This window comes from Symphodus melops (assembly GCF_947650265.1).
Source record: "Symphodus melops genome assembly, chromosome: 2".
NCBI classification, from domain to species: Eukaryota; Metazoa; Chordata; class Actinopteri; order Labriformes; family Labridae; genus Symphodus; species Symphodus melops.
The window spans coordinates 11,642,208-11,670,189 of NC_136692.1; the positions used below are offsets into that span (position 1 = coordinate 11,642,208).

At 39.5% G+C, this 27,982-nt stretch overlaps 4 protein-coding genes across 4 annotated transcripts; all 4 read left to right on the plus strand.

Annotated features, from left to right (window-relative positions):
- Nucleotides 1–1,273: 1,273 nt before the first annotated feature.
- Nucleotides 1,274–5,845, plus strand: lap3 (leucine aminopeptidase 3). The gene is made up of 13 exons (XM_079337541.1): nucleotides 1,274–1,525; nucleotides 1,781–1,896; nucleotides 2,493–2,547; nucleotides 2,624–2,729; nucleotides 2,821–2,980; nucleotides 3,093–3,257; nucleotides 3,390–3,548; nucleotides 3,676–3,800; nucleotides 3,982–4,070; nucleotides 4,164–4,266; nucleotides 4,493–4,572; nucleotides 4,681–4,793; nucleotides 5,373–5,845. Exons 1-13 carry the CDS (start codon nucleotides 1,427–1,429, stop codon nucleotides 5,557–5,559), a joined length of 1,557 nt encoding a protein of 518 aa, XP_079193667.1. The 5' UTR covers nucleotides 1,274–1,426; the 3' UTR covers nucleotides 5,560–5,845.
- A 454-nt stretch (nucleotides 5,846–6,299) lies between these two features.
- Nucleotides 6,300–8,924, plus strand: med28 (mediator complex subunit 28). The gene is made up of 4 exons (XM_079337320.1): nucleotides 6,300–6,526; nucleotides 7,954–8,020; nucleotides 8,113–8,225; nucleotides 8,422–8,924. The coding sequence occupies exons 1-4, from the start codon at nucleotides 6,368–6,370 to the stop codon at nucleotides 8,623–8,625; spliced, it is 543 nt and encodes a 180-aa protein (XP_079193446.1). The 5' UTR covers nucleotides 6,300–6,367; the 3' UTR covers nucleotides 8,626–8,924.
- Nucleotides 8,925–10,986: 2,062 nt separating this feature from the next.
- On the plus strand, nucleotides 10,987–21,919 carry klhl2 (kelch-like family member 2). The gene is made up of 15 exons (XM_079337054.1): nucleotides 10,987–11,477; nucleotides 14,735–14,854; nucleotides 14,948–15,054; nucleotides 15,156–15,277; nucleotides 15,893–16,055; nucleotides 16,784–16,893; nucleotides 16,980–17,096; nucleotides 17,325–17,474; nucleotides 17,557–17,674; nucleotides 18,840–19,037; nucleotides 19,184–19,285; nucleotides 19,401–19,529; nucleotides 19,650–19,790; nucleotides 19,878–20,021; nucleotides 20,471–21,919. The coding sequence occupies exons 1-15, from the start codon at nucleotides 11,410–11,412 to the stop codon at nucleotides 20,497–20,499; spliced, it is 1,818 nt and encodes a 605-aa protein (XP_079193180.1). The 5' UTR covers nucleotides 10,987–11,409; the 3' UTR covers nucleotides 20,500–21,919.
- Nucleotides 21,920–22,692: 773 nt separating this feature from the next.
- msmo1 (methylsterol monooxygenase 1) lies at nucleotides 22,693–27,684 on the plus strand. The gene is made up of 6 exons (XM_079334510.1): nucleotides 22,693–22,792; nucleotides 24,302–24,594; nucleotides 24,706–24,854; nucleotides 26,416–26,542; nucleotides 26,671–26,825; nucleotides 27,229–27,684. Exons 2-6 carry the CDS (start codon nucleotides 24,340–24,342, stop codon nucleotides 27,416–27,418), a joined length of 876 nt encoding a protein of 291 aa, XP_079190636.1. The 5' UTR covers nucleotides 22,693–22,792; nucleotides 24,302–24,339; the 3' UTR covers nucleotides 27,419–27,684.
- The last annotated feature ends 298 nt before the right edge of the window (nucleotides 27,685–27,982 follow it).

Consider the following 27,982-nt stretch of genomic DNA (forward strand, 5'->3'; position numbering starts at 1 on the left):
TTTGGTTGGGTTTGGACAGAAAATAACGTCCCTTTATGAAGTATTAAAGTCTATATTCTTGAAGTATTAAAGTCTATATTCTTGAAGTATTAAAGTCTATATTCTAATCAGCCAGGTCAACAGTGGTTGATATTGATTTGTTTCACTGGAAGTTTTGGGCTTAATAAAATAAATCGATATGATCTTCTATCAACAGAAAAAGATAAAACCATTAATATGTTGTATTTAATAATTTTAAGTGGCCATACGGTTTCCCACATCTGAGGAAGCTGATATTAAGGTATAAATAGAAACACTTTGTCATGGAAAATTTTACTCCATGTGTACTATATGCTTTGTACAAAGGTCTCATTTTAATATATCATATAAAATGTATCTGAAATGTCTTAGAATACTACATGCACAACCTATCGGGTGTTTTGTTTTCCATCATTTCTCACCCTTAATTGTATTTCTCACCATTTGTACATGCGGGAATAGTCACCCAGGCTCTTGCTCACTAGATTCCATCTCCTTCTCAGCATTGGGAGATGGTAAATAGTCACGTAGGGTCTTTTTCTCACAAAAGGAGATGGTGCTCTGCCAGGTGGGCAGTGGCCCTATGTGGTGATGGGGAGTGCCCTAATGTGATGGAAATGTATAAATGTTCATGTTAGCCTTTCTTCGGGGCCTTTTCTCTCATTCACTGGAGAAGAGAAGGGTCTTCGAATGCTGATATTGCCTTTGAATAAATGTTCATTGAGACCAGATCGATCTTGGGGTTCTTTTTTGAATAGATCTTCTTCACTCTTTATTCTCACTTTTTGGTATTAGTAAAATTCCACAGCAACTTTTAAAAATGTTAACAGCATTAAATGACTTATACCATGTTTATATCATGACTCCTTAGAATCTGTTATGTGGATTTGGCTGTATGACTTACTGTTGTTTTTTCCTGTCATTGATTAAGAGGCTTCAGGAAAATGTTTTTTTTAAATGTGTGTGTTACCTAAAAAAGATCTGATGTGTTACACCTTTAACTGTAAAATATCCCTTTCCTTAATAAAAAAAAAAGAAAGAAAAAGAAAACGTTTCCTATTGAGGATAGCCTTTCAGTACAAAACTATCAATGTCATTGGAAAAAGATAAGACTACATCAAGCTTCGTCTATGAACTAAACAAGAGCTTGGAGGGATTTAAAGTCTGAATAATATGGCCTACATGAAATAAAACGTGAATAGAGAGACCTGATTAAATTAGCCCAGGATCCTCGTCTTTCCACAGGTTCCTCCTGCTGCCACCAGGGGGCGGCAATTGTTCATCTTTGTCTTTTGGTGACGTGAAAAAAGCGCGACACTGTCAGGTCGATTTACACTCTTGCACATGCATGCGACCTCTAAAACTGTAAATCAACAGATTTCGCTTTGAGTTTATATATGCTGAACAGATGACAATGCTTCTGTTAAGGAGAGCTGCGCAGACGGCAGTGCGGACAAACCCCCGCAGGTCCTTTTCTGCCTCGCGAGCGCAACTGAACGAGACTAAAGTAAGTTAGTCAACATGAGCTTACATCAGAGACAGTCCTCTAACGCCCATAACATCTAATTTAAGAAATGTCATCAGTTCTGTGTTTTTAGATGATTCGTTCTTGTAAGCCTTCTTTGTTTTGGTGTGTGTGTGTGTGTGTGTGTGTGTGTGTGTGTGTGTGTGTGTGTGTGTGTGTGTGTGTGTGTGTGTGTGTGTGTGTGTGTGTGTGTGTGTGTGTGTGTGTGTGTGTGTGTGTGTGTGTGTGCGTGTGCAGGGTCTGGTTCTGGGAGTGTTTGAAAAAGATGGAGAAGGGGGTAGCCTTCGTCTGACAGAGGCTGCAGCTGGGTTTGACCAAAGTCTGTCTGGGAAACTTTCTGAACTGCTGGAAATGTGAGTTCGTCATTTATATGAGTTGTCAGCATATGGTATGTAAATATAAGCACTATAAAACAGCTGGTTGGGTATTGCTTGCTTAAAGTGATACACCAGTCCTGCAGAGAATCAAACCTCAAGGTAAGGTCAGATCTCCCTTTTCATTAGATGAAAATGTTTTAAACAGGTGTTTACAATAATTTGCTTGATTTAGTGGTCATTGACCAGTAACTTACCCAAACATTTACATTGATCTTTCACTTTGTCCTATTTTTTTGCCACTGTTTTTCAAACTTACTTTAAAAATACTATGTCGTCATAGATAACACTTATAAGCCCGACTTAGCGCTGAACACAGTTAGTCCAAGTCTATTGTCACTGCATATAATGTCATAAAAAAAATAAAAAACCAAACAGGCCTTATGTGGATTGTGAACATTGGGATGAAACAAAATCAGAAAAAGCTAAACTGCTGTTTATTTCATGTACATTGTTTTTAGAAGATATAAAAAATGTGGCACTACATTGAGTATTTCAGCTGCTCTTTATGTTTGGCTTGTTATACAGTATAGTTGGTTATTTAATAGAATTCTTTTTCTTTTTTATTTCTCCAGCTCTGGACCAACTCTCAAAAAAGGCAAAAGCAGAGTATTTTATGGAATTCACAAGGTACCATGAGTGATGTTCAACTTAGAAAAAGCCTTGTTTCCAAATCATAGAAAGTAAAATCTTCTGTCTTTTTCAGGACTTTCCCTGTGTGGCAGTAGTTGGGTTGGGCAAGATCAATGCAGGTGTGTGTGGGTCAGAGAACTGGGATACTAGCAAGGAGAATATCCGACATGCAGTTTCAGGTAAGTCCCATGACCAGTGGCTTTGTAGTGCTGAGTACATGGTGGATTATCTGGAGTGATTACCTAGCTGATGCTTGTTATTTATTGTTAGCTGGATGCCGAGTACTTCAGGACCTGGAGGTGAATCATGTGGAGGTAGACGCCTGCGGTGATGCCCAGTCTGCTGCAGAAGGTGCTGCTCTGGGTTTGTTTCAGTATGACCAACTCAAATCAAAGAAGACGACTAAAGTGACCACACAGCTTCATGGAAGGTAGACTAACAAACGAGTGGAAGATAATTAGCTCATAGATTTAAAAAAAGAGAAGCAGCAACATGCAAACTCCATTTAAATCACACTGTTTGTGTGTTTGTTTACTGTACAGTGCTGATTTGGCAAGTTGGGAGAAAGGAGTCATATATGGAGAAGGACAGAACCTGGCAAGGCTGCTCATGGAGGCTCCGGCCAATCACATCACTCCTACTGCCTTTGCCAACACCATTGAAGAGAAACTTGCACCACATGCTAAACGAGTAACAATTTACAAGAGGTTTGTACTTCATCATCAGCAGTCTATGTTTACAAAGGCAGGAGTGCGTCTACTGTGCATATTGCTTTCATGTATTTATCTGTTACCTTTCAATAGATAGTGTATATCTTAATCATTTGTGTGTCTGCGTAGAACACAGAGTTGGATACAGGAGCAACAGATGGGAGCTTTTCTCAGTGTGTCTAAAGGCTCAGAGGAGCCCCCTGTCTTTCTGGAGCTGCATTACAACGGCTCTCCTGACAGCAAGCAGGCCCCACTGCTCTTAGTAGGAAAGGGCATCACCTTTGACAGGTAAATCACAAAACACACTCCAGCTGTCAATATTCGGTTCACTCACATCAAATGCTGCAAAGAGTTGACAACACTTACAGTGAGGTTCTTGTTCTGCCACTCACCCTCTCCCCCTGTGTGTTTGTAGTGGTGGTATTTCTCTGAAGCCGTCTGCTTCTATGGATGCCATGAGAGCAGATATGGGCGGAGCTGCCACTGTGTGTGCCTCTATCGTCACAGCAGCTGCTCTCAAATTGCCGGTCAACATCATTGGTGAGCCTTTTGACATTTAGGATTCTCCAGCGTTAACTTAATTTCCATTAAAGATTTTAAATTCTAGTTTTTTTTAAATGTTAATACAGATCCATGAGGTCTTCTTAATTGACAGGCCTACTGTAATCCTGAACTGAAAACAAAATGTCTTACTCTGTGTCTGCTTGTTACAATGATCTAGGTCTGGCTCCATTGTGTGAAAACATGCCAAGTGGAAAAGCTACTAAACCAGGGGATGTTATCAGAGCCAAAAATGGAAAAACAATCCAGGTGGGTGGACATGTGCAAAAAATGGTTTGTATCACCTGAGTGTGATAGGTGTGCTTCTCCAGGTGAACAGCTTTTTGTTGTTTTTGTGTACAGGTGGATAATACAGACGCGGAGGGCAGACTTGTTCTTGCTGATGCCCTGTGTTACGGACACACCTTCAACCCAAGAGCCATTGTCAATGTGGCCACACTCACAGGTGGATTTTTTTTACAAACTGGTTAATAATCTCGGGAATCTTGTGGAAAACGCTTTAACTTGGTGATTGTTCAGTTTGAACGTGAAGTAGACCAAATCCAAAATACTACACTTTATGAACATACCAAAGTTGAAATGTAACACATTTAACAATTACTGTGACATGGATTAAGAGAGAAATTTGCTCATGCAATCAGTAAAAACAGAAATATTTTTCGGTCCCTAAGGTGCGATGGATGTAGCTCTCGGCTCAGCAGCGACTGGAGTGTTTACAAACTCTGACTGGCTCTGGGAGAAGCTGCAAAAGGTACAGTGTGTATGCACAAAAAAAGACTTACACCATCTCAGTCCCAGCTCCTTTTTTGACTGATGATGATGATGATTGTGTGTGTGTGTGTTGTATGTGTGCGTGTAGGCTAGTGTTATGACAGGTGACAGGGTATGGAGGATGCCTCTCTTCCAGCACTACACCAGACAGGTGACTGACAGCCAGCTGGCCGACCTCAACAACATCGGGAAGTACAGCCGGTATGTATCTAACTTCACTCAGGGTGACTGAAGCTGATTCAGACAGCAGAGCACAGAGAGCTGATTTAATATGGATCTTAAAGTGTTGTGATAGCAACAGGTCTTCAGGAGTAGGAGTATCACTCTGGCTGTGTTTATGTGTTTGTCATATTCCACTTTTGTGATGTTTTTATCTTTTTCTTTTTTCTTTTACATGAACAGGTGTTGATGTAGTCAATATAATATTATAAACAAAAACATGCAGGATATTGAAAAATCGCCCTACCGTACTTTAAATTTTAGATTAAAGTATTTTAAACGGAGAGTGAAAAAAAGTAAACACGTTAAACCTGAAGTGCAGAACTTACTTTGCTTTTAATTTATTTTATCACATATTAAATATAACTAAGATAATTGATGCCTTTCTGGCAATAATCACTTTAATCATAATAACCTTATTTGAGACTGACAAATCAATCCTTATTCTGGGGTCAAGGACCATGAGTTGCTGAACAGCAATGAAAATAATGGTCCAGGTACTGTATACTTTCATTGCTTTCTTTATCTGACTCTTACTGTATCGGTCTGTTATCATTGCAGCTCAGGGGGTGCATGCACAGCAGCTGCTTTCCTGAGAGAGTTTGTCACAGCTCCTCACTGGGCTCATCTTGACATTGCTGGTGTGATGTCTAACAAAGATGAAGTTCCCTATCTGAGGAAAGGCATGTCTGGAAGACCAACACGCACATTGGTGGAGTTTTCCTCAGGACTGGCCGACAACAGCTGAGAGACTGACGCAAAATCAAAATCACATAAAAGACTCTCTGACTGTGAGCTTCTGCTCTGGCAGTGATTTTTCAAACATGGTCAAGTTTAGAAGTCACTGTGCAAACAATTATTGCCATCATGGAAGAGTTCTGAACACTTCTGAAGTGATTTACAGCTGTGTTTAGAAGACCAGTCTGACAATTAATTCATCAGTGAAATTTAATACAAGTTCAGTTGTCCCCTTACTGAGGCTCTTTATCTACATAATCTACATAATTTATGTTTGAATAAACTATCTGTATTATTTGAACTGTGCTGACTCTTGTTTTCTCTATAGCTCTCTTGCCAATGTGAATTGAGCGTACACTCTTTGGCTAAAGGTTTATAGATGTTCATGTGATTTTAAAACCACTTCATTTCAAAACCTTGAACCTTCTACCATAACAGTATCAGCTGTAAATAAAAACAGGACATGCAAATGGTTGGTATTAATTGCAAATGACAATCAAGTTTTTCCACACCATTGTGACTATTGGGCAAAGACTTCCCTCTATCATTACAAAAGCATCAAGATGAAGATGTCCATACTTCACAAGAAGTACAGAAAAACAGAGGGATCAGATAAAAACAAACCTGTAAATAGGCTTAATACCTTTCCTAGTTTTAAGTTATTCTCCGTTCTGTCAATAAATTATTTAAAAAATCAAATAAACCCCAAATAAAAGATAAATGTCAGTCAAGGCTGTGTCCACATCTGACAGGAGAGCGTTCAGACATTCTTTGTGCGCATGTGCGAAGTGCGTTAACGGGGAAACACTCGGACCAAGATGGCGTCTTCCATGAGTGGGATGTTCTCCGGCCAGCAGCCTCCTGCTGCCCTTCCCGTCGGTGGTCCAGGTGGACCGGGCCAGCCGGGCTTCCCCAGCGTCGCAACAAGGGCCCAGGGAAACAACACGCTGGTGGATGAGCTGGAGGCATCCTTCGAGGTAGGAGACTCACTGCTGTTAGCTGTGTGTGTTAGCAATGCTAGGAGAGGTTTATTGTTAGGAATATAGTTTTAACAATAGACGACTACTTTAATTCAAGAGCTTAACTTTTATGATTAATTATTATGAATTACACTAGAGATACATTAACCAACTCGTCAAAACTTTAGACAACCAAAAATCAAGATACATCCGGATCTAACAGAACCCACCCCACAGAGTCCACCCAGAACCTCCAGGCTCTCGACCCCCTTTATTAATCCATCGAGGGGATATGTATTGATATATGTATTGAGTCATGCTACGTACACGACTGAAATATACACAAAACAGGACCCTAAAGACACCAAAATGAGGGGCTGCACTTGAAAAAGCGTTGGGTTTGGTACTTTGCTCAAGGGCATGTTGGCCCAGTAAGGGAACTGGCAACTTTTTAGTTATCTGACTAATTTCAGGAATTGACCATCTATAAAAAAGCATAAGACCCAGCTCTCTCATGGACGTGCATGCATGTTGTTTAGACTTTTTAGGATGATGGGGATATTGATAATGAAGCTGTTGAGGAAAGTGATGAAAATTAAAAGCAACAACAAAAATGTCTTCTACCCAATCCTGCTCCTTTGCTCGGACCTTACATGCATAACATAAATAGCATTATGACTAATTAGGACACTTATCTAGTCATCAGACTTAAAGCTTTTTGTTGCTGAGGTTGTCCAGATCCTTGCTTATGTTGTATGAGCTCAGGAGTGAGGCATGTGGTGCGAAATAATTAACCCAATAAATAAAAAAGAACCTGTTATTTCTGTCTATAAATACCAATGCTGCAGTACTGATTCAAGAAATGAAAGATGTCCTGCTATCCTATGGGCTTGAGTGGCAGCAGGTAGTCAGCGTTTTAATGGATAACTGTGCTGTGATGAGGGACGAGAAGACGAGACTCAATCAAGGAAAGAGAACCCTCACCTACTCGACATCGCCGACACTATACACATGGTGTCAAATGCTGCCATGGTTCTTTTGCACCCATTTAAGGTGGATATTTAAGAATTATCCTTTGATTTGTAATATGCTATCGAGAAATCACCCAAACAGAAAGAAGTTTTCCATGAATTTCAGAGCCGTTTTACCAATCGCCCAGGCTCATGATTTTTTTTTTTCACTTTAGCCCTGAATATTGTAGAAACCCGAGTCGGTAACCTTTCATTCAAAACCTATGGCTCTACCACTGTCTCCTTTTTCACCTCAAATACTCCACATTTGTAAAGAGTTAAACTCATCTTGTACTGGGGAAATTAGTGTTTCGTAAATTGAAAATATGCAGCCAGGAAATAATGCAATGAAGTAAAAGTATTTGATGCACATCTCTTCATCACATCCTCTTGTTAATAAAATGTACTGATATAGTTCTTTGTGTTTTTATTCAGGCATGTTTTGCATCCTTGGTAAGCCAAGACTATGTTAATGGCACTGACCAGGAAGAGATTCGAACTGGTGAGTGAATCTTTTCACTTTTACAGGTTAAGCAACCGTAGTCTTAATTGATGTCATTATGGGATACTAATGCACCTCTCTGTGTCTTGCAGGTGTTGATCAGTGCATACAGAAGTTCCTGGATGTGGCTCGACAGACAGAGTGCTTCTTCTTACAGAAAAGGCTTCAGTTATCTGTGCAGAAACCAGAGCAGGTGGTGAAGGAGGTGAACTACTATCCAAACTTGTGTTCTCATGTTTCTTGACAATTTTGAATGGCCACCTCCGATCCACGCAGATTATGCATTCATCTTATTTCTTTGACCTGGCTTAATGGCATGCTGATATTGTTTCCATATTATTCATCCGATTTAACGATCGGCCTTTTCCCTTCTCAAGTGCACTTTTCTTCTTTTACTCTAGGATGTTTCAGAGTTGCGTAATGAACTACAGAGAAAAGAACTGCTGGTTCAGAAACACTTGTCGAAGCTGCACCACTGGCAACAAGTTCTTGAGGATGTCAGCGTGCAGCACCGCAAGCCCTCAGACCTTCCTCCTCCTGGACCCCTGGCCTTTTTGGAGCAGGCCTCTGCGAGTCTGCCCCCTGCTCCTCCAAAACAAAACTAACACATCAGTAGTATAGTCGCATCAGTCTTCTGTTTGATGACAATGCCCCACAATGAGAAGCCATGCACTGTGGATGATGCAGTATTTACTGCAAAGAAGTAAACGTGATTTTACTTCACACTTGAGAAAGTCCTGTGTTAACCGATAAGAACACTGAAGACCATCCTCTGCACAGGTGTGGGGAAGTCATGACATTTTAAGTTTCTTTTGGACTCCTTCCTGTATTTTGGAGTTCTGTAAATAATTCAGTTTTTGACTTTTTTTTTTTTACTGTAAAAATAAAATGACATTTGTGAGTACTTTTTTTCATCTGGACTGATCCATTAATTTTGTTTTCCTTCTTTGCATGTGATTGAAAAGACAGTCGGTCTCTTATTGTATACTTTATAGGAATATACCAGCCACTTAAACATATTAAGGGGTGATTTTGATCAAGCGGGATTATAGGAACTGTATGATCCAGGAAGCTTGGACTATAACCACCTGAAGCTCGATATGAAAAGAATGAGCAATATAGATCGATGAAAATAGTACGCTAATAATCACACTGCTATCAAGCAAGGAATATTAATTTAGTTTTAACTCTTTGTTTTAAGTATAGGACTCTGAAAATAGCTGTTTATCAAGCTTGAGAGTGTCATCTGCAGCACCAACTGAGCTAAAGATCTTGTTTGCCAGAATTTGTGAAGAATGAGATATCAGTGTTGCCAGGTCTGAAATAAGTCTGTTACAGTCATGTCAGGAGCGGGCTAAAATTAACTTTTATTTTCTTCAAGTGTAAAGAATGCAATTTAATGTTTAAAATGTGCAGAAGATGTTTGAAAATGTGTCCAGTTTTTACCAGGGCAACTATTGTGTAAAACATTTTTGTTGCCATACTCTGCTCATGTTAACTGGTAGGAGCAGAAGCATAACCAGATTCTGTAAGAGTGCACCTTTGTAATCTTCTATGCTGTTTCTAGTTTATATAATTCTTTCCATTACTTGTTTTTTAATGAACACCTCCCTGAAAAGTAGACAAGTGAAATTGAAATGCATTACATGTCTCTAGATCTTTAAAAACGTGTCCATAGGGGAGTGTGGCGGATGATGTAGAAAAACTTTAATCTCAATGAGACCATCTGGTAAAGTAAAGGTAAAATATAATACTTTATATTTTTAGATATTTGTCATAGCTGTTTTCAAACACTACCAGAAACACATTATAAGACATAGCCACCTACAGTATTTACATACAATTTCAAGTGGATCCTTGACTGCTTTCTCTCCTTGTTAGTTTCATATGAAATCATGACAGAGACTTGACTTCAGCTTCCTCAGCCTCCTGCAGTCTGCTGTCACTAATGCATTCACTGTGTTAACACTATACAGACTTGTTCTGTTCAGCTTCACAGCTATTGGCTGTACACTGACAGTACAGCCAGCCTCAGTTCTTCACAGATGGTCCCTGGGGACAAAGCTTTTTCTGAAGCAGGAGTCTGTGGTCTTGGCATGAGAAAAGGGAGGAACTGTGGATTCCACTTTATATTCGCAGAACTCCTGATGGGCTCCTGTTTACTTTTTATCTAACATTCCTGGAATGAGCTCATGTCAAATGAAATGAATTTACTGAATTAGTTTCACCACTTATTCAGCAGTAAAGCTCAATCCACACCTTTTCAAGTCTTATTCCTGACAGGATAGAAAGACTTTGATGCCATGCAATCTCATTTTAGGTATTTCAAAGTTAAATTTAAGTAATAAGAAAACTGTAGCAATTCCTTGATCTTATTCATAATGTTGTCTTTAACTCTTGTATTCATTACAGTACAGTATGTATTTTTATACTTTTAAATACAAGGATGTAAGGAAAGGTAAGGCATTTTACAAAGACAAATTATTAGAATACGTTTGATTTGTAGAAAAAACCTAAAGCAACCAAAAGAATAAAATAAAGGTGAAGGATTACTCAAATTTGAAAGATAAAGTTAAAATGATTGTAGATGCTATATCGCAATTATGAGACAAAAATCAATCAAGATATAGGTCAAATTACCCCAGTTGAACGGAGTATTCAAGTATTTATGTTATGTAGGACTACAGTAATAATTACCAGATTAATTCTTTTATTTCAAGGTCTCCAAATAGGCTTACAAAATGTGGTTGTTGATATTTGTAGTTTTTACAGATCTCTGTTCTTGTGATATTGGCTTTAAACAAATGTGCAAATATCACCATTGTTGAATGTATCACAATGATTTCTTTCATCGCAAACGACTTTATTTATAAAACATGTAGGTCAGGCTGGAAATAAACAAACACACTGTGAAAGTCCGTTTTGTTTGATTAGTCTGACTGAACGTGGTCAGTCTTCCACAGCTAGAGGGAGTCAGCGCTTTCTTGTGGGCCTCCTTGGCTGCTCGGCGGACCGTCTTTACCGACACGTCCTTGTTTGTGCGTTTTAATCAGCGATTGGAAAATAACAGGTATCCTTATTCGCCCCACTCTCGCACCAATACACACCCAATAAGGGCGAGGGGTAAAAAGAAAATCCACATTAACCCACTTTGACGCTGCGTTTGACATCTCTCCTGCACGTTATTTCGGGGAGGAAGAAGCCGTGTGCAGGGGTAAAAAACAGCCGGGTTGAATCGCAACGTGTTTGTTGTGTGTCACCGCAGTCTGCCTGTGTTTTTACATGTAGCAGACTGATTTGATGGGGCTGCCGTCAGCCCGTCTCCTCGCCTCTGGACACATGATCGCCGCTTGAATTTAATCCATTAAAGACGACTTTGTGGATATGGAATGGTGCATGCCGCTGGGCCAAGTTTTCAGCCTCTGAAAAACGCCGGAATCATGGACAGTCATCCCCTGTAAGTGTGTTTATGTGTGTTGACGTTTCCCAGAGGCTGCTTTGACAGATGTTGCCGCATTGACAGAGACAGCGGCCAGCCGGTGTGGCTGCTCATTGCCCGGGACCCGAGCACTGATACCCGGGGACATACAGCGAGGCTGCCCGCTGCTGCAGGCGGCTGTTAGAGGGGGATGTGTCGGGGACTCTGTGGATGTGTTACATTGTTTGTGTTGATGGCTCGGGGCATAGCTTTATACCTGATGTATATGTTAACTGGTATATTAGAAATGTGTGTGTGGGGGTGTGTTTGTGATGTTACCATGAGCAGCATAAAAGAAAGTGTTAGGTGCATCAGCATGGAAAGAATGAGGTCGTTGGTGTGTGGATAAGTCCTCAGATATTTTAGATTTATTAAGCCTTCTTTACTCAATTAATATTACCTGTTGTTCGCTACAATTCACTGGAAGTGTTACTTAAAATATGAAACGTGATTGGCCAAGCTGGACACACACACTAACACTAGTAAATTGAAAATATCTTGAAAAGAAATCAATTCTTGCAGCCTCTTTGATAAGTCAGTGGTTTCACAAAATGCTCTTCAATACTTTATAAAGTTGGTAGTATTAATGTTGCTAATATATAGTATTTCTCTAAAACTGAAGATGATTCCGTGACTTTTAGTCAATTTTAAGTTTAGGAATAGTGGTGTGCATACACACTTAAACTAGGCCAAGCCTGCTTGAATATGGCAAATACTACAACAACAAATAATTTATTTTATATTGATGTCACCCTTACTTTGCACATTTGTTGTCTGTCCTGAAACAGGCCTCAGTCTGAGGAACGTTTGTTTTTCTGGGGACAAAGAAAGAGTTAATTTGGAATAATAACACAAGATGACTCTAAACTATGGAACATCTTTGTAAAACGAAAGGCTGATCATTTATAATTCATCAATCAGAATCAGAAAGTCAAACAGAAATTGAAAATAAAATAGGATGAAATACACAGCGCTAGTCAGAAGTCACTTTATTAAGTCAAGGCCAATTTACCATGTTGTAGCTCACAGACCCCAAACTCCCAAGGTTCACTCGCTGTCAATTGGTCGAGGTAATTTGATAATTGCTTACTTGTTCTGGAGCTGAAGTACGAAACAAACTGCACAATAAGGCTGCATTGATAGCAGAATGTGTGGCTTTGTCATGTAGAGTGTCTGAAGCTATGATTAGCAATGTATTTTATAGTCTTAATACTTAATTTAAAAAAAAAGGGGGTAATTAAACCCACGTCATAGGTGCGGGGCAGAACTAAAACCACAGACTGAAGAAGAAGATAGGCCCACATGCTTTTAAATAATCACAAGTCTGAAGAAGACCTCCGGTTGAAACTTTGATTCAATTAAAACTCTTTGCACAATTAAGCAAGTGTGCGGGAGATCTTCTTCCTCAGTCAGGGTTGGCTGGGTCTTAACTTAAACGGTACCTTTGAAGCAAAAGGGAACACATGGCTAGTTTATTTGTTGCAGCTAGCTTGGACTTGCGAAGCCTGATACAACAGTCCTACAAGAAATCTCCCCACCATGAAGGCAGTAATGGTACATTTTTGTTGGCTCTTTTAAAGAGAGGTGTTCTCCATATATATGGATCATCATCATTGCATTTTGTTATAGTAAGAAGTTGGTTTTCAAATATGTTACATCTAAGTTAGATTTCTCACAAGTCAAAACAGATGGTGTGGATTGGATTCTATTTTGTGTGCTCTAACAGTGTTGAAAACCAAACAATCTTATCCACAATCACTGTCCTAATCACTCAGAATGATCAACAGAATACATGATCAATAGTTGTCAGGGGGGAATACTAAAAAGAAAGTGTTTATTGATACGGAAACAGAGCTTTGTTTCAAAACATCCGTTGATAAAGCTACAAGCACACATGACAAGGACTTTATATTTTAATACTTGGGTGGAGTGACCCTTTCACTGTGAAGTAACATAATCACAGTTGCTACAGTGCTGATTCACAGGAGGTTTTAAATATAAAAAATCAATCAAATCCTTGTCAGCCTCTGTCCATTGTTCTTTTTTCTCTATGCATCAACACAGTTTCTTTTCTTTTTTCAGTGTTTCACATTAGCTCCGGCAGAAATTCTGCTTATTGATAATAAACCTGCTAATAAGCTGAAAAAAATAAACTTCCTGTACATGTAATATTAATTCGTTGAACTTTTATGATTTTAATTCAACTTAAACTTAAATTTAGGTTATGCATGCTGTGCAAAATCTTGATTGGCAAGTGTCTGGTGCAAGACACAAACATAATAAAGAGTGGTGTGATTTCCTGCCCTCTCTGCCTGTGTGTGGCAGGTTTGCTTTAGCTTCCTAGCTCGGCAGCCAATACGCAGAGTGGGGAAGGATATCAGTTAACTGTGAACACTTGAGTATTCATATTCCTTTTCATTGTACAGTGCAACCATGTGAATTTATTGAAAACTGACCGTCTTCACGATGTAATTATGTCAACACGCTGTCAAGGACTGGGTCAGAACAAGTGTTGTACAATTTTGACAAGTAAAACCAAACGCCAATTTAACCCTATCTAAAATTTGTATAAAGCACATTTAAAAGCAATTTAAGTTGAACAAAGTGCTGTACAATCAAACGTAAAAAAAAAAAAATCAAAAACACATTTCATGTAAAAAGAGCAGGAAAAAGACGTGTTAAGACAAACAGTAGGAGATAAAAAAAAATCTACTCTCATACAGAGCCAAAAGTCAAGGCATAGAAACCATCTCTCTGCATGGCTGAATATTTAAGGTCACAGACTCTTTTACCACTTATACTCTATGTACTCTTAATTGTTGATAAAGTGAATCAGACAGAGTATATAAGTAGCTACAGTATATGGTAATTGCCAACAGTCAAACCAACTGTCTAAAATGAAGCAGTGAAACAGACCCATCTGTCCTGGTTTCATATCAATAACAATCTCTTAAAATAGATAATGTTTGGAGCAAATGTTCTCATCACATTTGTTTGAAGTGGCCATCCTTCATACACGAGTTCCTTTCTGTGATTGCCAACAGCTTTATTTATATAAATCAGGACACCTTTTTTTGAGTTGCAGTGACTTGCCTACCTCCTTTTTGCAGACTGAAGCCAAATTCCTCTATTTGTATCCTCCAGTTAGACATTTCTTTACAGAGTTATTCCCTGTTAATTCATGTTAATACACATCTTAGTGTTTGCTTCGTGTGTGTGTGTTCTGTTCCTCTCAGGTGCACCAGACTCTGTCCACACACTCTGGACAAGGAAGATGGAGTGGAGAGGCATGGTCCTGTCACTCTCAACCCTCGGCACATGAGAAAAGCGTTCAAAGTCATGAACGAGCTGCGCAGGTGATGCACACTACAGTTCCTAAAAATCGTACCGTACTGTCGCTTTCACCTGAAATTATAATCTGTTTTCCTTCCTTTGTAATGCCCATGCAGCCAGAGCTTGTTGTGTGACGTGACCATAGTGGCAGAGGATGTAGAGATCTCTGCTCACAGGGTGGTGCTGGCTGCTGGGAGCCCTTACTTCCACGCTATGTTCACAGGTGAGGGCTCTCGTCTGTAAAATGTTTTATGATTTCCCCTTTGCACAGTTGAAATGTCCATTGCTGTCATAGATGTTTAATACGTGTGGATGTTTCGACAGGTGAGATGGCAGAGAGCAGAGCGAAGCGAGTGAGGATAAAGGAGATGGACGGCTGGACTCTGGGCCTGTTGGTGGACTACATCTACACAGCAGAGATACAAGTCACAGAGGAAAACGTGCAGGTGGAGTTAACTCACTCACTTAAATGCATTTTCTGAATGCTATTTACTCCGTTTCTTTCAAACTTTCAAATACTTGACCAGATATAGGCCACATTTCAGTCTACTGTAAATAGCTGTTGTAGAAAAGTGTCTGCTTGTTACTCTGGTGTTTATCTGCCTACATAACGGCTTGACTGTTTTTATGCACACACTTATACACAAACATATTATTGAGTCAGGGGGGTTAAGGGATTAAATAGGATAATGTTATAATTTCCAAAGCAGATTAATGTTTTATCCACCTAATCCAGCTACATGTCAACCCCCTTTTGAAGCAATTCTTTAGTTAACAAAAAATAACTGCAGATGACAAAGTGAGATGTATATTCCCTATTGTAGAAAAAAAGAACACAAAAAAAGTCCATTATCTTTGAGCTAGCTGGTTTGTAAACAGCTAAATATGTCATACAGCTGAAATGTTAATAGTGTGGTTTTACCTGCCTTTCTGCTCCCACCTGTGCACACTATGACCCATTCAGTCACCACTGTCATTTAATGAATCTGAATTTGAAAGAGAGAGAAAAAAAATAAATATATAACTTCACGCAGAATATCATATGCATTTGTGTTTGACAGGCATTGCTTCCTGCAGCAGGCCTGCTCCAGCTAAATGAGGTGAAAAAAGCTTGTTGTGAGTTCCTGAGCTCTCAGCTTCATCCGTCCAACTGTCTGGGAATACGAGCATTCGCCGACCTGCACGCCTGCTCTCAGCTCCTCACACAGGCCAACAGCTATGCAGGTATGGATATGTGCTGTTCTGTTAAAACGGTTTTCTTTATGATTGTTCTGGAGGATATGGGAGGGTGGACCAGACTGACTTAGAATAGTTTTAAGTAAGCCTGTTGAATGATTACAATTCTTAATTGCAATTAATGGATTAATTTTAATAGTTGATCGTGATTAATTCGACTTTTAATCAGATAATTACATTATTTCGCGTTTAAGACAAAAATATTGTGAGGCTTTTTTAAAATTTAGAATGGAATTGTCTGGTCTTAAGGTGAGAGTACTTTACTTGCTGTTTGAGTTCAACACTTCTGTTTTTTTTAAATAAAGTAAGGACCTCCTGGCTCGGTAGGCTGTAAAACTGAATTGCCCTTCTGGGATAAATAAAGTTGTCTGAATCTGAATCTTGATCAAATGGTACAACATTAACTTCCTGGTTCAACGAAAAAAGGAACACTTTACGGATCCATGTGAAAACAGCTCAAAGGAATGGAAGAAAGAGAGACATTTAATGTCAAGCAGTCGATATTACTTTGGGCTTGTAAACTGAGATGTCTGGGAATTTTTGTGAAATGAGCCAATTTATCACTGTGGTTACAAAGAGATACTGTATGTTGAAGCTTATCCACGGTGAGCCTAAAAGTACAAAATTGCAGACCTTAATGAATCGCAATGAGCTACTTATTGCAGACAGGCCTAGTGTTCATATATAGAAATGATAAGAAACATGTTCATCTGCAGAGCAACATTTCACCGAGGTGGTTGGGAGTGAAGAATTCCTCAATCTGGGAATGGAGCAGGTGTCCAGCCTGATCGCCAGCGACAAGCTCACCATCCCTACAGAGGAGAAGGTAAACACGCACAACCCGCCCAACCTACTCAGGTAGGACAGATTATTGTACCTGTAGAGCTAAAAGTGTTCACTTTTGTTTTACAGGTTTTTGAGGCGGTGATAGCCTGGGTGAACCATGATAAAGATGTCCGACAGGAACACTTGGCTCACCTGATGGAGCATGTTCGCCTGCCACTTCTCTCCAGAGAATACCTGGTGCAGGTAATATACATGTAAAATGATATATACAACATAGAAAATGAACAATCAAATAAAATAGTCTTTATGGTTGCAAAAGTTTGGCCTTAAGATTACCAAATATCATTTTCCATTTGCTGTTGTTATTTACACAGTCATCTCTCTGCCTTAGCTGCTGTGTCAGAACACACTGCAGCTAACAAAATGTCCTCTCTGCTGGTGTGGTTTTATCTCACTGTTGTCTTGTGGAAGCGAGTGGAAGAGGAGTCTCTGATCAAGAACAGCAGTGCTTGTAAAGACTACCTAATAGAGGCCATGAAGTATCACCTCCTGCCAGCTGACCAGAGAGCTCTGATGAAAACTGCACGCACACGCATGAGGACCCCAGCCTGCTGTCCAAAGGTAAGCTCTATAAGTCAGCTGAAATGACGTTCAACTTACTAGACTCCTCGTGCGATAGCTCTTCTGTAAATGTTCTGTTCAGGTGATGGTCGTGGTCGGGGGGCAGGCTCCAAAGGCAATACGAAGTGTGGAGTGTTACGACTTTGAAGAGCAGAGATGGTACCAGGTAGCGGAGCTCCCGACCAGGAGGTGCAGAGCAGGTAGTCAATCAATCATTCAATCTTTATTTGTATAGTGTCAATTCATAATAGGTGTTATCTCGAGACACTTTACAAGAGCAGGTAGAGGACCTTACTGTTTGTCTTAATCCGTCATAGTGTGGCAAGAAAAAACTTAAACAGGCAGAAATCTTCAGCAGACCCGGGCTCATGACGGAACAGCCCTCTGCTAAACTGTGCTGGGCTTGAAAATGGGATGGGGGAGATGGGATAAGATGCAGAAAGAAGGGTATGATAGGATAGGATGGGGGGGGGGGGGGGGGGGGGGGGTTTGGGCAGGCCATCCTCATCAACTGTCCCGAGGAACCTAAGAGAGCTCAGGAGCTCCCAGAAAAAGGAGAGGTTAGTAAATTTAAAGATGGTGACATGCTGTGATAAAATATGAAAGCAGGGAGAGAGCGATAGATGCAAGTGTTTTATACCAGTATCTTTACAGCACCATTACTATATATCCTACCATGTATCCACATCACTTACATACATCTCTGACCGGTTACGATCTAATTTACTGGTGAAGATTAATATTGGAATTCAGGCATTTTGTTCTGGTTTTCCATTGGTCCAAGTCATGTCATGTTCTTTTTGATGACTTATCATCAAACATTTACACAAACACCTGATATGAGGTCATATTTTATGAGTTTCTGAGTAAGGCAAGGCAAGTTTATTTATATAGCGCTGTTCAGACACAAGGCGATTCACGGTGCTTTACAGACATAAAAACAGAAATACATTAAAACACAGCTTTAGGAAAGAGTGCAACAGAAATGAAGAAAACAGTGCAAAAGGAAGACATCGTTAAAAGACAGAAGAATGTAAAAGTACTCGAAAAGGTAACACCTTTTAAAAACTATTAATATGTTAGTGTAAGGCAGACAGTATATTTCTAATGTAAAGCCTGAGTGAAGAATAACGTTTTAAGGCCTGATTTAAAGGAGCTGAGTGTGGCAGCAGTCCTCAGGTGTTCAGGGAGTTTGTTCCACAGGTGAGGAGCGTAGTAACTAACAGCTGCTTCACCTTGTTCACTTCTGACTCTCTGGGAACACTGAGTAAACCCCAGTAAAGATAGAAAGCTGTATTTCCTATCAATGCCTTGTAATAGAATGATGTTTTGTATATATATGTTTTCACATGTGTTTTCTTTTAGGTGTTGTGTACGTAGGTGGCTGCGTGTACGCTGTTGGTGGTTTCAACGGTTCCCTGCGTGTGCGGACAGTCGACTGTTACGACCCGATGATGGATCGCTGGACGAGCGTGAGCAGCATGCAAGACCGCAGGTCAACACTAGGGGCCGCTGTGCTTAATGGGCTCCTGTACGCTGTGGGAGGCTTTGATGGAAGCACAGGTGCAGTTCTGTTTGAGTGACATTCAACATGTTATCAGACACTGGACCCATTTATGGTTTAATGAAATAACAAGGAATATGTGCTACATGTATATGTTGATGTTTATAATGTTTTTGATGCATGTTCTGTGTTTGTGTGTTTGCAGGTCTGTCGACAGTGGAAGCATACAACGCTAAAACAGACGAGTGGTTCCATGTGTTACCCATGAGTACCAGACGGAGCAGTGTAGGAGTGGGGGTTGTTAACGGTGAATACATTTACAGTTCAGTTTTACTGTCAACATTTAGAAATAGTTTACGTAACAATCTATAAAGACACGAGTTGTTCCTTTTTCTTAGCTACGACCTGTCTGTGTTTTTCAGGGGTCCTGTATGCAGTAGGAGGTTATGATGGTGCAACCAGGCAATGTCTGAGCACAGTAGAAGCTTACAACCCTAAAAGTAACTCTTGGAGCTATATTGCAGAAATGGGCACGAGACGCAGTGGAGCAGGTCTGTGTGTTTTTCATATTTAAAATCTTAAAAAACCTTATAGAGACATTTAATCGTCACAGATTTATCAGTCCAGCATCCAGTAAAACACAGTTTTTGCCTTCTTAATGTCTCCCTTAGGTGTAGGTGTACTAAAAGGTTTACTATATGCTGTCGGAGGTCATGATGGGCCGCTGGTGAGAAAAAGTTGTGAAGTTTATGATCCGGCCTCTAACAGTTGGAGACAGGTCGCTGACATGAACATGTGTCGACGCAACGCAGGTAATGCAGACCATCTGTAGAATAGAGCTCAAGTGTTAAGATGTAAGACGGCCATGAGTATTCATTCTGTGTATGTGTGTGCTTTAGGTGTGTGTGCTGTAAATAACGTTCTCTATGTGGTGGGAGGAGATGATGGCAGCTGTAATTTAGCCTCTGTGGAGTTCTACAATCCAAACTCGGATAAGTGGACGCTACTGCCTACCTGTATGAGCACAGGACGCAGTTATGCAGGTGTGAAGGCAACAAATGAGCTAACATGCTAACAACTTTACTTTTAAACTGACAATTTGAATGTGATCTTCTGTGGAAAAAGAGATTGAACTTCAGCTTATCAACCTTTTGTAGAATCAGTTCATAGTTAAAATTTGAATTGTTCATTTTACTTGTTTCCAGGAAATAGGACCACATGGCATACATTTTATGTTACATATCATGGAGGCAGACTTTAGCTCATACAGAAAATCCACTGAAAAAACAGACAAATACACACTACAAATGAAATCAATCGTATCCACTGCTGGAGGAAAAATGTTAAACTTATGAGTCTGACTCATACAACTATTCTTATTTTTAACCGCAACATTTTTACATTTATGTAAGACATGCTCTGTTTTGTAATGGTATCGTGTGTGGTGTTTCTGAGTAAGTAACTCATCTTTTTCCATTTTTCCTTCCAACAGGTGTGACTATGATTGACAAGCCCTTATGACTGCTCTGAACACCCGCTGCTGATTCTGAGCAGAGTGTATTCTCTTGCTGAAAACTGATCTTGGATCTGTCTATGATGCCAATGCTTCGTCGGGCAGCATTAGCGCAGGCACTGACAAAGATGAAGAAAAATGACAAGATTGTTGTTGATGAGGATGAAGATTTTTGCACTTGACCTGCACAAAAGGAGGGTGTAACGAACAGAGGGGGATCGAACCTTTGTTTTCATGCCCTCCTGGCAGGACTGCCACAGCGACTGCAGTGTCACTGAAAAAGCTACTGAAATGAAGCTACTACAACTGCAAAGTTACTTTAACTTTGGTTGAAATGTAAACATGAACCAACAAGGAGAGGAAAGGAAGGCAGACAAAGACCACTGGTGACTAAAACAATCTTTGGTTCTCCTTTGTTTTTATCCTCCTGGAAATTGTCTGAGATTGAGTGTGTATGTTTATGTGTGTGTGTGTGTGTGTATATGTGTGTGTGTGTGTGTGTGTGTGTGTGTGTGTGTGTGCGCGCGTGCTTGCGTGTACGCTTGCATTTAAGGTGCTCCTTTGCTTGCACATGTGGGCATGTGTGTTTGTGTGCATCCGAATTTCTCTGAGGTGGTTCGACACCGCATGAATGCACTATGTCTGACCTCCGATCTTTTACAGTGTTGCAGTGTGCCTGAATGTCAAATTACAACCCTGCCTTCCCTTTTCTTCTTCTTCTTCTCCTGTGTAATGCCTCAAGTACTGTCAATGGACAGAGAACAGCTGGACCTTTTCTTGGATAAATGAAATATGTTTGAGGACTGATGTTACATCTTTGACGGTGCGTCGGGACACGTCGGCATGACTTCAGAACTGAGAAGAATGAACAGATAATGTACATTTCCTCTTAAAAAAAGCTTCTTTATCTGGAATAAAACTTTTCTGGTAAAGGAGAAGAATCATCCATGTTGCCAAAAACAGTGACAAGAGGGAGACGCTGTTTGAGATAAAAACAGTTGGATGTATCAGTGCTTTACTGTCACCTGGCAGCCATCTTTTCTGTGGTTGTAACCATTGATGACAGCCTGAACTCTGCATGGTCCCTGTTTTCCTCCTCTCATTTTGGTGTAGCAACCCTATTAACTACTGCACACCCTGACGTAATATGAATGTGCCAATTTTATTGTCTCTTTATTTCTGTCTCTCTTTACTACTTTACTAATCTGTTCTCTCTCTTTCTGGAAAGTGACCAAACCTGCTCTTCTATTTCTTTTTCTTCAGTCTCTTTCCGCTCCTCTTATATTGAAAAAAACCCTGCTATAATAGTAACTGGTATCGCTGTTTCCTGTCATTGTATTGAGGAATGTCATGTTGGCTTATGACTTTGCAAATGTTTCATTACCTGTTTTATATTATCATTAATAAATATGCTTCTTGTATTTAAAGCAGTGAAATGACATAATCTGTTTTTAAAACTTTGCCAAATCAGTAAAACATTGAAATGGAATAACATTTTGTGTGCATTTTTCATAATCATTTATTTGATATATCATGACCATTACTCATGGGTGTTAAATATACTTTAAATGCCTAAGTGCAGATAGTGTACTTTTTTCCCAAAGATTTAACACACTGAAATATATACAAACACAACCAAAACATTGTAAAAATATCAAACTGAAATACAAGTATAAAAATATATAAAAACAGAAAAGGTTACAGGGTTTAAAGATAGGCTACTTGTAAATGTGGCTACTGAGCTAGAAACGGCAATTAAGCAGGTGGAAAATGCACTAGACAGAAGATGTCAAGAATGTTTTAAAATAATTAAAGCAAAGCTTTCAAGTGTAAAGTAACATTTATGTATGAATACGTCTCAAGAATACAGGATGTACAGTATGTTATTTGAGAAGTAAACAATAGGCCTGGGCAGGCACTATTTCATTTTTAAAAGTTAGGTAAAACTATATAAAACAATTTTGTACTTGAATTTTAGTTTAATTACCTAAATTTCGCTACTCTGATGTAAGGTAAGTAAACGTACATGACTAAAGTTCTCCGGACCTCCCCTTCTCTTCCCTCACACAGACTGTTCAACACTGCGGACGTTATGAAAGCCTAGCTCGCAATCTGATTGGCCGTTGCTGTAGAAACCTCCAGTCTCACTATCATCGCTCCATCACGCTGACCAATCAACGATGCCGTTTGGTCCCGTCACGTCAGTCTCCTCTCTTCTCGGCCAATCAGTTTACTCGATAGTACGGTACTTTACTAGGCCTGACCGCCTTTTGCTCAGGTAGACGGAAGAAACCGCTGAAGGTGAGACTTACCCAACGTTATCTGCGTCAAATGTGTAATGTAATTTTAAATGTTTGGGATTGTAAATTGTATTAGCAAATTGACTAAATAATAAAAACCTATGTTTGGCTACGAGCTTTGAAATGTTGCGGAAAATTGCCTACTAAAGCCTGTTGAGGTAACACAGCTGTTCTTAATTAATATATCTGTAATTGTTGAAGTGTTGAAGTGTTATTTACTGAAAAGCATTGGCAGCTGCTGATGCTTCGAAAGTCTGCAAGTAGGCTAGTGTTCTGCATGAAGTGTTGAAAATAATTATCAGATTTGTACATATTGTTCAATTATGCTCATATTATTAGGCTATAATGTTATTTTAAAAAAACAGCGTAGCAATGTTATTAAAGCAGCTGACATCTTTAAAACAACAATACCACTTGTAAAAGGAGACTTTTTGAAGAATTATGAAGTTAAAATCAATCAGGTTCATTTAGGTGCACGTTTTTTGACTTAAAGTTGTGTAATGGTCAACAGGTAAATTAACTCAAGAACAGAGATGTGAGATTCATTTTTTCTTGAGTTGGCCTATTTTCATACCATCTACTTAAACATTGCAAAGGGGACATTTGATTAGTTCCTGCTTACCTTTTACATTGAAGAATAGGATCTTACATATAAGTAGGCTAACATCGATGCATAATAATACTAACAAAATATGAAGTTGTTTATTGCTTCATATGTACAACCTTTAGGTGGTATGTACTTTATTGATCCTAAGTTGGGAAATTGAGGTATTTAGGATGTGTATATTATAAACACTGTTTAAACTGTTTATGATCCTTTAGAAACATAGTATTTCACTAAACATAGTTTGCTCAGGGTAAATGTAAATTTTAAAACCCCAGAATAAGAATCAGAAAAGTTGTGTTAAGCATGAAACAAATCTAATGAAATACAAGTGTGCTGCAGCATCAGCCTGACAAAGTGGTTGTTGGTAGTTGTAATTAGAACACATTTTTAATATTATAAAAATGATTGACATGCAGTATGTCTGTAAATTCAGTTGTGTGAACTTACATTTCTCCTGTATGGTATGTCTATTTTGAAAACCTACGACAAACATGTTCATAACTGTCAATATTTAGATTCTATAATAACATCAGTGAAATGTCGGTAAGAACCGCAACGACTCATTTAAGAACTGATCACTTAATGCAGCAAACTCAAGTGTATGAACTTTTGATGAATTCATCATAAATTGTGGTTAAAAACAAGCATGCATTTCATTATTGTGAGCTTTGAGCTTTACCAATGGTCTCTGTTAACTTTGATTATTTGTCATACATTAATATTATTTGTTGTTGCTAACTGTTTTTAGAAAATGTGGTTTCATTCTGCTGTATTTTTCATATTCCATTTTATTTTTTACTGTTGACAAAGTTGAAGTTTATGGCAACAAATTTGATCGATTTACCAGTTTTTATAATGACTTCATTCAGCGTTGCACATATTAACATAGTGTCTGTTTTTCAGTCACCTCTTCAGGCCTGCAGTCACCTCACGTTAACATCATGGCGATGAACGGCTCAGCAGACATCTTGAGCTCTGCATACCTGGCGGTGGAGTATGTTGATGCAGCACTGCCTGAAAATCCCTTCCAGCCCTCCATAAAACACGCCTGGGGCTACATGCTGGACAACTACACCAAGTTTCAGATTGCCACCTGGGGGTCTCTCATTGTCCATGAATTCATTTATTTCCTGTTCTGCTTGCCTGGTTTTCTTTTCCAGTTCATGCCCTTCATGCAAAAATATAAGATTCAACAGGTTTGTGAGGAATTTAATGTCCTGACAATCATTTTTCAAATCTTAAGTGGAGACTCCTCCTAATAGATCTTCCTGTTCCCTGACTGTGTGTGTGTTGACGTTGGCGTGCAGGACAAACCAGAGACATGGGAGAAACAGTGGAGATGTTTCAAGATGCTGCTGTTTAACCACTTTTGCATCCAGTTACCTTTGATCTGTGGGACATACTACTTCACTGAGTTCTTTAACATCCCTTACGACTGGGACTCCATGCCACGCTGGTGAGTGGAAATGCATTAAAACACATATGAACACGTGATATTAAAAGTAGCAGGGATGTAGTATTTAATAGTAATACAGCGGCGACATGAGCGTAATGAGGATATTTCCATAAATATGTTGTTATATGTATATATAATTCATTTTTTCTCCTTTAGGATGATACCACAACTATTTTATTCATGCTTATCTTGTTGTCAATACAATTACAGCTGAACACAGAATACTGTTATACCCCTCAGACTGTGCAGCACGGCATAGCCTTAAGATTAAAACACATAGTTCTCCTACTGCAATAATAAACTAATGCTATCACTTATTTGTTACACTATCACACAAAGTACACACACTGGACTCAAAAGCAACACTCCGCGAGAGCAGAGTAAAATCAAAAAACAGGAAAAAGTAATTCAGAGAGAAACACATGAGGAAAACTTTAGGACGAGGTAACTCAGGGGAAAACACACAGAGATAAAATACACAGACATTCAGCAAGCAGTAGCCTAGTTAGTCTGTACACCAGGTCAAAGTTCTTGAAAGCGGGCGGCCCAGGTTCTGAGTCTTCTTTCCCACATGTAATTCCCCACTCTCTCTCTTCCTGATTGTTCACCTTATCCCCTATCCTGTCTCTAAATAAAGGCGTGAAAAGCCAAAAAATAAACCTGACACACAAGGTGTAAAACACAAGGACTAGGATCTAGAGGACAGAGACAAGAGTAAATAAAAAAAGGTTTATAATGAGAATCAAGACATGAACCAACAAAAAATGACTGAAAGTCCAGACAGAGTGCCAGCCTACACATGATCCTCATGACGCCTTCTTATATCTGCAAAAACACTCAATGTAATGAATGTTCTGTGAAAAAAATTATAATGATTAATTTCTAGAAATTGCTTTTGTTAGGAAATTGGTCTTGAATTTCAACACATGAACTCTGACGTGTTCTAGATTATTTCAGGAAAATGCCTTTCATGCATGCACCACGTTACAGGAGATGATCTGTTTTGGTTACACTCACTTAGCTCTGTAAACTCCATTTGGTTCTTGAGACAATATGACACTTTATGATCCCAAACATGAATTGCAGCTTACAAATTCCCAAATAAATTTGTTAGGGATAATTCACTGATGACGTGTGGGTAATGATTGTTATCCACATATTTCAGTAATTCATCTTTAAGTAAAGCTCAAAAAGTCAATCAGGCACTGCGTCACGGGCAAAGAAGTGAGAGAGCTTGTTGGGTGTGCTTCTGGGGCACAGGAAACAATCGTGAACAATGTCATCGTCCTGCTGACACACTCATGCTGAATGTTCCAGACTATTTATTGCTGTGCCCACCCTGACTTCACTCCCACATTTTACTTGGTTCTGGATCAAGTTAGGTAAACAGATTTGGCCTTTTAAGTTCACACATACAAATTTAAGTTCTCAAGAGGATATCTTTACGAGTGTGGCGCATGTGTGAAAAGAGGCTTTATTATCTTCTGCATCATCTGTCATATCTGTTGCAATAACTGTGTGTGCTTTCTTGACGATGAAGCTTCTCTGTCTGCTCCCCTAGGCCGTTTGTCCTGGCTCAGTGTTTTGGCTGTGCTGTCGTTGAAGATGCCTGGCACTACTTCCTCCATCGTCTGCTGCATCACCGCAGAATCTACAAATACATCCACAAAGTGCACCATGAGTTCACTGTGAGTTTAACACACAAGTGAGAAAATGCATTAACACCAACACAGCACTGTCTCGCTTGTCTCTCCACAGTGCCATTGTAATAGGTGGCATCACACGTCTTCATATCCTTCTCTCTGATTTCCCTCAGGCTCCGTTCGGCATGCAGGCAGAATATGCTCATCCTGCAGAGACTCTTATCCTCGGAGCGGGTTTCTTCATTGGCATCATGCTCTTCTGCAACCACGTGTTCTTCCTGTGGGCCTGGGTGTCCTTCCGCCTGCTGGAGACCATTGATGTCCACAGGTAAGAGATAAAAAAAAAAAACAGCTTCCATTTTTCGTTTCTTGCTGTACTTTTTTTGCAGAAATATTGGAAATAAGGCAATTTTATACTGTAACTTGTAAGGGAGACCACTAGGGGGCCACAGAGAACACCATATGTCATATGTTGAGGAAGGAGCATATGTAGTTAGAAGGTAACAGAGCTTCTTTTTAAAGCTTTACTGTGGGTTTATCGTCAAAATGCATTTAGACATAAAGGACAGAATCAGAATACATGCATCCTTTTTTTTAGAAGCACCATTATAAAAACACTAGACCAATTTCTTGGAAACATCTTTTCTTGACATCTGAGACAAAAAAAAATGGCTGATTTTTAAGTATTGTTACAAATCGTTCAATTACAAAAAAAATTTGCCCCCTTTCAGTGGCTACGACATTCCTCTAAACCCACTCCACCTGATCCCATTCTACGCTGGAACCCGTTTCCACGACTTCCATCACATGAACTTCACGGGGAACTATGCCTCCACTTTCACCTGGTGGGACAAGCTGCTGAAGACAGACGGCCAGTACAACAAGCACATGCAGAAACAGGGTGACAAGAAGCAGCAGTAAAGGCCGTCAGTGCTTCTGTTCATCTGTTGATTCACTTACAACTGGTCTGGGTGGAGGAAGAAGAGGGCAGCTGAACAGACACAACAAGCACACAAATACTTGGATGATTTTGGGACATACAATAGGCAAAACAAACACTTCAGGTTTACTCAAAAGCAATCAGACTGACTGGTTTGATTTGTTGATTTCTGTGCCTCTGCAAAAAGAAGTGCTGTTGTCCTCTTCTGCCAACAGCTGCTGACAGAATAAAGTCATTAACATCCTTATTTTGATTTTCTGCTTTGTCTGGTCAATGACTGAAAAGGTTGTACCATACAACACTCTTGGGAAATGTTTCCACTTACCTCTGAATGTCTTAGCACTTAAGCACTTCCTCTTTAATAAAGCTGAGTCTATATGACTTTGTGTTGTTGCTGCAGTTCTGAGGAAACTGTTAAATTTTGATTAAAAAAAAGGGTTAAGCTCATAGGGCTCTTGTTGTGTAAGACTGTAAAAAAACTGGTGATTTTATAAAAAGGAAACATTAAAGATGGTCTGTTTTCTGAAAAAATAAAAATGTATACA

Coding starts and splice junctions, on each gene's coding strand:
- lap3 (XM_079337541.1), top strand. CDS start 1,427: ATGACAATGCTTCTGTTAAGGAGAGCTGCGCAGACGGCAGTGCGGACA. Junction 1,897..2,492: donor CTTTCTGAACTGCTGGAAAT/GTGAGTTCGTCA, acceptor TTATTTCTCCAG/CTCTGGACCAACTCTCAAAA. Junction 4,794..5,372: donor AACATCGGGAAGTACAGCCG/GTATGTATCTAA, acceptor TTATCATTGCAG/CTCAGGGGGTGCATGCACAG.
- klhl2 (XM_079337054.1), top strand. CDS start 11,410: ATGGTGCATGCCGCTGGGCCAAGTTTTCAGCCTCTGAAAAACGCCGGA. Junction 19,038..19,183: donor AGGCTTTGATGGAAGCACAG/GTGCAGTTCTGT, acceptor GTGTGTTTGCAG/GTCTGTCGACAGTGGAAGCA. Junction 19,286..19,400: donor AGGAGTGGGGGTTGTTAACG/GTGAATACATTT, acceptor TGTGTTTTTCAG/GGGTCCTGTATGCAGTAGGA.
- msmo1 (XM_079334510.1), top strand. CDS start 24,340: ATGGCGATGAACGGCTCAGCAGACATCTTGAGCTCTGCATACCTGGCG. Junction 24,595..24,705: donor AAAAATATAAGATTCAACAG/GTTTGTGAGGAA, acceptor GTTGGCGTGCAG/GACAAACCAGAGACATGGGA. Junction 24,855..26,415: donor TGGGACTCCATGCCACGCTG/GTGAGTGGAAAT, acceptor CTGCTCCCCTAG/GCCGTTTGTCCTGGCTCAGT.
- med28 (XM_079337320.1), top strand. CDS start 6,368: ATGGCGTCTTCCATGAGTGGGATGTTCTCCGGCCAGCAGCCTCCTGCT. Junction 8,021..8,112: donor CCAGGAAGAGATTCGAACTG/GTGAGTGAATCT, acceptor TGTGTCTTGCAG/GTGTTGATCAGTGCATACAG. Junction 8,226..8,421: donor CAGAGCAGGTGGTGAAGGAG/GTGAACTACTAT, acceptor CTTTTACTCTAG/GATGTTTCAGAGTTGCGTAA.